The sequence below is a fragment of the Sinocyclocheilus grahami genome, unplaced genomic scaffold (genome assembly GCF_001515645.1).
Source record: "Sinocyclocheilus grahami isolate Dianchi unplaced genomic scaffold, SAMN03320097.WGS_v1.1 scaffold6.1, whole genome shotgun sequence".
Lineage (NCBI taxonomy): Eukaryota > Metazoa > Chordata > Actinopteri > Cypriniformes > Cyprinidae > Sinocyclocheilus > Sinocyclocheilus grahami.
In genome coordinates, this window is record NW_015505185.1 from 2,296,138 (window position 1) to 2,302,954 (window position 6,817).

At 36.1% G+C, this 6,817-nt stretch overlaps 1 protein-coding gene across 1 annotated transcript in view; it reads right to left on the reverse strand.

The window, feature by feature from the left end:
- Positions 1-6,182: 6,182 nt before the first annotated feature.
- Positions 6,183-6,817, reverse strand: part of LOC107587923 (relaxin family peptide receptor 2) — a 20,828-nt gene continuing 20,193 nt past the window's right edge. Inside the window, exon 19 of the mRNA XM_016275889.1 lies at positions 6,183-6,270. Within this exon, the coding sequence (XP_016131375.1) occupies positions 6,183-6,270 (88 nt within the window). The remainder of the gene's footprint in view (positions 6,271-6,817) is intronic.

Below are 6,817 nucleotides of genomic sequence, written 5' to 3' on the forward strand. Positions count from 1 at the left end.
AGCACAATTAAGAATAGATATACTGTGTGCCACAACAAGAAAAATACAATTAGTTTTTTTCCCCTGATCTGGCTTAGTCACACCCTGTGATGTTGCATAATACACTAGAGTTAATAAAAATGTCTACTATTCAAATGTAAAGCGAATCAAAAAGGGAAAAAGTTCAGCTTGTGTACCTCATGGAAAACCACAATTGAATTAAGAGGAATTTAACCGCACAATATCACTTAAGTAATTAAATTACAGCTATGAAAAGAGGGTTGGTGTTTTTGGTGAATAGTAAAGCACTTTTGAGGTCATGATGTGAACTTCATGGATTTTGTTTCGGGACAGATCCAAAGGTGCTGTTAGTAAAATTTTACAATTTTGCATGAAATTTATAGCATTTTACACCACCATTCAAAAGTTTGAGTTAGATTTTGAAAAAAAAGTATCTTCAAGCTCACTAAGGATGCATTTATTTAATAAAAAATACAGAAAAAAATTATATTGTGAAATAATATTAAACTTTAAAATAACTGCTTACGCCAGTCTTCAGTGTCACATGATCCTTCAGATATCATTCTAATATGCTGATTTGGTGCTCAAAATAATAATATTATGTATATATAATCAGCAATGTTAAACAATAGTGCTGCCTAAAATATTATAGGAAACTGCAATAGATTTTTTTTCAGTATTCTTTGAAGAATAGAAAGTTGAAAAACACTATGTATTTGAAACAGAAATCATTTGTAACATTGTAAATATCTTTACTGTCACTTTTGATCAATTTAACCCATCCATGCTGAACAAAAGTATTAAATTAAAATAAAAACATACTGACCCCAAAGCTTGAACATGTAGGCCTATATATGCTTTGTGCCATGTTTTTTAATTTCTTTTAATTTCTTTATTTATTTACTTAACTTTGAAACTTTTTTTAATTTCAAATCTATGGTTTTAATTTGATGCCAAATTTGATACAAAACTTGTAACATAAGTTGCATAAATGCAAATCAATCAGTGATTGTTTAAAAAGTCTGTGGTGCAATCTAAAAAATGGTGCAACTGCGCCCTCTAGAGTTAATATAAAATAAATCTAATATAAATAAACAAGCATATGCAAGACTACCACAACTTTCCATAAGCCTGCATGTTTAAAGAATACCATTAAAATCCATAACAAAGGACATTGACCTAGGCCTAAAAATGGAGTATATCATATCAAAAACTAAAGAAGATAATGTCACACTTGCTTTCAAAACGTGCTTTCAAAGAAGGTTTCCAGACACAGTTTAATGTCAAAAGCTCTTTCACAAGCTCCTGAAATGCAGAGCAGGTCTCTGTGGGCTGAGAGAAGTAGGCTAAGAGTTTGGCGAAGGAAGCCAACACCTCCGGGCACTGCGAGAATTCAGCAAGCTGTTGCCATGGCGAGGGACATCTGAATTTGCATATGCAGAGAAGGGCCTGGTAAATAATTGATGAACGCCTATTATTAGAATAAACTCATTTAAAGTTCTAGAGAAAAGAAGGGCGCAATTGTAAGCAACAGCAACAAACATCTGCCGCACTGCAAATAATCGAGCCGACGCACTCAGCTGGATGAGTGTGTACTTTGTCTCTGTTGACCCACTTAACATGTCATTTCTCAATCATTCGCGCAAGTGCAAACACTTTGGAGCATATGCGCATATTGAGTTTAGAGTGCTTTAGTTCAACACGACCTCTTAGAAGATCAATTCCTCAAATTATTTTTGGAAAAAGCTGCAGCAAATGGCCATTAAGAGGGAAACGCAGAAAGCATTTCGAATAGTTTTGAAACACTACATTGTGCCAGCCAATAGTTTAGTGCCTGGGATAGTGAGAACATATCATGTGACTCATCAAAGAATCTCTTTCAACCTGATCTCATGTACGTCCAGTCGAAGTGCTTCAGCTGCCATCTGGAGCTCAGAGACTCAGACCACATTGAGAGCCATGCACCTGCTCCTCATCACAACACACAAACCCAAACGTCAAGCTCAGCTATACATTTAACTCATGCTTTTTAGTAACCGTGCCTTGAGCATGTCTTGGGTGTTTTAGGATGTCATTTACATGTTTTAGAAGTTTAACGACTAGCCCTATACTAGAGACTGTAAATTTTAGCCCCTGCTTCTGAAATAAAATTCCATTTTTTATTAGATTTGTGTATTTACTTGATTTTATGCATTGCTATAGAGTTACTAAAATGTCCAGATTGATTTTTGGCAGATTGCTTTGTGCTTTCTACCATTGTTATTTTAGTATTATTTATATATTATTATTATTAATATTTTGAATTAGATTATTATACTTTCAGTTTTCATTTTAATTTAAATTTGATAAATTTTGTAATTTTTTGTCCTTTTTATTTATTTTTTAACATTTCTATTTAGCTTTAATTTTTTTTATTATTAATTGTATTTATTTTCTTTTTACATTTTTATTATTACAATTTTTATTTTTCATTTCAGTAAGTTTTAAAGGCAATATTTCTAATTTTCATTTAAGTTTTTTACATCTAATATTTATATTTTAGTCCAACTTCCTTTCAATTAAAAGGCTTCTAGGGTGTTCTGGGTTTAAAAAAAAAACAGCATTCTCAGGGTTGCTGTATAAAAGTACCGGTTCTTTCCGCTCCACTGATAATGGGGTCTTTCAGGGCATCTGGGTCCTCACCCTGCACCTGTCCCTCTAACTGCTCGCCTGTTAGCAAACAGAGGCACAGCTAATGCCTTACATCCAATCAGACGCATCAAATATTCCTAATGGGCAGAGCTTACATCTCATCACCCTATTACATGGCAAAGAACCAGTGCCACTGACACCGCTGCTCATATCTGGTTACAGCCAGGTGATTCTGTTCTTTTTCAGTGGCCAGCATCGATACGCACACAAACGTTCATTGTTCAGCCTTCAAGATGGTAAGAGGAAATCAGCCATTGGCTCAGGTTCAACAATCAAGCGTTTGACACTCACAAAAGACACCCTCAGTCTCAAGTGACACATGAAGACGTTGGTGTTTGCATGTCCCTGGGCCTCGGCCATTGTCTGAACGGCAACGTTCATGCCAAGTCATAATAGAACAGCAAGTGAATTGAATCCAGGTTAATTAGACGATGTTTACATGCACCTTCAGATGAAACGCAAGGGAAATATGTGTTGGCGGATGAATATGAAGAACATTAAAGAAATAGAAAAGGAACATGACTATGTAAATAATACCAGATCATAGAGCTCCTGCCCACCTACTCGCATATTTATAGTAGCATACTAAAACCAGCACGGTTGCCTGAGAAACAAGCTTCTGTAGGATGTTCTTCAAAGAGATGTTCTGTCAGAATGATTCAATACACTCTGGAATGACAGCTAAAGAGAATGAGTTACAACAAATCACTGATATTTTGTTATAAAGGTCAAAAAGAATCGTTATTATTATTGTGGAAAAACAGTTTTGCAGTTCCACGTAAGCACATGCAACTTCACCAAGAGACCTGAAATGTATTTAGGTTATTCTTGGTCCTAAGCTAAATTATTAGCAACAGTTTACAATAAGCAGTCTTTTATGTTAATTTCTACACTTTACAAATACTGGAAACCATGTACAGCAAATTTCACTTTGAACATTTTTTAAACAAAAAGCCTCCAGCAGCATAGGCTCATTTGCCTACATTCAGAATAGTTGCATATATTGCTATTTCTTTATTTATGTAACAGCTTTGCAGCTTCACCAATAAACCTACAGTGTATCATCACACACTGCTTTACAGATTATTTATAAACTAAATTATTAGAAATATTTCACAAACCAACAGTTCCCTCATAGTAAATTGCACTTTAAACATATTTAAAATAAAAAAGTTGAACTTTTACATATAAGGTTTGTCATTCCCAGAAGCAGCATTTATTTACATAAACGTATCTATACTGAATGGTTGAATCTTGCTATATAACTTTGCATATTAAATGGTTTATTTTAACAGGAACTAGTGCATGTATCAAAAACACCAGAGTCTGGCCATATTCTTCATTATGATCTATTCCTTAACAAGAGGCAATTCAAAAAACTGAAATATATATTAATTAGGACAGATGTAGTAGTCATATAAACCTGCGAATAACGGTTTGGCCGATTATAGAATTAAAATTATAACTAATAATTCAGCTAAATCGCTAATAGTTGTATTTTCCCTCAAAATGCTCAAACTAGGGGTCGGTTAATGGAGAGACATCAGTGTTTGATGCGACTCAATTTATCCCAAAATAAACACACGCGCAACATGTTGTGAGGATAATTTCCCACGACCATAATAAACTTCTGTAATAAGCCTTCATGCAGGTACAGAACAATTTCGTTGAACGGAGTTCAGGAAATGTGAAGGATATGGTTCGAGAGATGAATATTTTATACAAAGTGTGGATTTACAGACGTGACAGATTAAACCGCTCCAAATGACAGTCGCCAGTGTAAGCGAATAGACGTACCTGTGAGGAGACGAGTTTGCTCGACTATTGCTCCATCCTAAAGTTGCTGCGGCTGGGGTAAATTCTCGCACTTGCCTCGAGGTATGCTGAGCCTCTGCCTCGTTACGACTGTCAATCAAACAAGTAGCGAGAAGACGTAAGCTCCTCCCATTTGTTAAGCCCCTCCCATCGGTGCCCTCACTTACAAGTTGGCTATCTATTTTCTGCTTGTCAGTCAGTCTGTGTCTTTACTGGGCAACCAAAGACGAAACTAATTAGGCTACTTACAAGTTGTTGTGTTAAGAAATGCAATAATTATGTCCAGTCAGCCGTTAAATGTAGAAAAAATAAATACCTGTTCAAACCTGAAGGTCTGTTTTGATATAGCCTAGCTATAACGACCGGCTGACTACACATTATCCAGCTATTTAACAACAAATACTTGGACATTAATATTCATTTGCGTTTAAATATGTTTATTATTGTGACATGTCCATCACAATGTAAACAAAAACTACCAAGCAATAAAACGAACTAATAGCTATTAATAACTTTGCTTTGGACTAGTTAAATAACATATTAAATACATTTTGCCAGGCCTTCTTCAGTTTTTTAATTCTCATCCAACGTTTTTAATGTCTCCTACCAGATCTGTGCTCATCAGAGCGGTTTGTTTTCTTGATTTAAAAGAGTTGTGTGTGCATGTGTAGCCTACCTGTATTCACTGCGTTCTGGAGACCACAAGTAGTGGGGACCTTGTGGGGACATTTTTGGGTTCCCATGAGGAAACAAACTTACAAATCATACAGAATAAAGTGTTTGTGTGTGTTGAAAATCTAAAAATGCATAACGTTTCCTGTGAGGAGCACAAAAAATATATAGTTTGTACAGTATAAAAACCATCATGCCTATGGAGAGTCCCCATAATGATAAGAAATACCACTGTGTGTGTTTGGCATGATCCGAGGCCTTCTTGCAGTCGGTAGTCGTGGTCATAGATATATATCTATGTTCGCAGTAACCTTTTTGATTCACAAGATGGGGCCAATTAGCCGTTCTCGGGTTGGTATGAAAAAGCGAAATCGTTGAGCGATACAAGAAAAACGCAGGATATGAAATAACCGTGAAATTAGCGGTTGTCATACAAAATAGTCATTTCTCCGCTATTCACCAATTAAAATCAAGTAGACCATCATGTTTTTACGTCGACGCACCTGTTTAACTTACTCTTGGCTGGCCCAGACTAAAAAACTTATTTGCGTAATTTAAGCTACAAAAAGTATATTTTATTACAACAATGGTTGTCACAGTTCATTCCTGAGTTGAAATATGGTACTTTCGTCCGGTGGCGAGGCCAAGTCGCTGTGTTGATGGACTTGTGGTCGATATTCCTGCTTAATAGTGCTTATTATGGTTGGTAAAATTGCTGAGAAATGTCATAATTGAATAAATGAAGGGTGTGATTAAATGCAGCCCCATTTTACATACAGAAACAAATGTCAAATAATTAAAATATAGCCTAATAAGCTCTATTTTGTTGCAGAGAAAACAACATGAAACATTTGTTGGGATTTGTCTTTATTTTTTGACACTTAATACACATACACTATAAAAAAAGGAATAAATCAGCATATACATATGCAAAATACAAATATATGCCCACTGTTGGCTGTTGCACAGTTTAAAAGTCAACCAATCCTCTGTCAAGACACATCTCACAAAACAGATGAGTTATGATCTGAAAACCTATTGACTAGAAAGTTTGCAACAGATTCATCCTTTTTAAAAGCCTTTTCTGATGTACTGCAAGAGCACAGTGTCAAGATATCTTGCACTTCATGTTTCATTTTAAAGGGGTCATATGATGCGATTTCAAGTTTTCCTTTCTCTTTGGAGTGTTACAAGCTCTTGGTGCATAAAGAAGATCTGTAAAGTTGCAAAGACTAAAGTCTCAAATCCAAAGAGATATTCTTTATAAAAGTTAAGACTCAACCACTCCTACCTAAAACGGCTCGTTCTTACACGCCCCCACATGTCTACGTCACTGTGTGGGAAGATTTGCATAACGCCGCCCAAATGTTCACGCAAAGAAAGAAGGCATAACTTTTGTTTCGCTGTAGTATTATTGTTGCCGCCATGTCGTGAAGAGCTGTGTGTTTTGTTGTGAAAGCGAAACTACTTTGTTTGGCCTTCCAAAAGAGGACGATATCCGCTTCGTCATGCCTAGAGCTGATCCGTGCTGGTCGCTGAGGTAATACATCAACTTAGTGCTGTGGATCGCCGGATCGGCTTTCACCGTGGACGAAGCAGAGTCCAGCCCGGGGTCGTCACATGTGGTTGCCACAAGCCC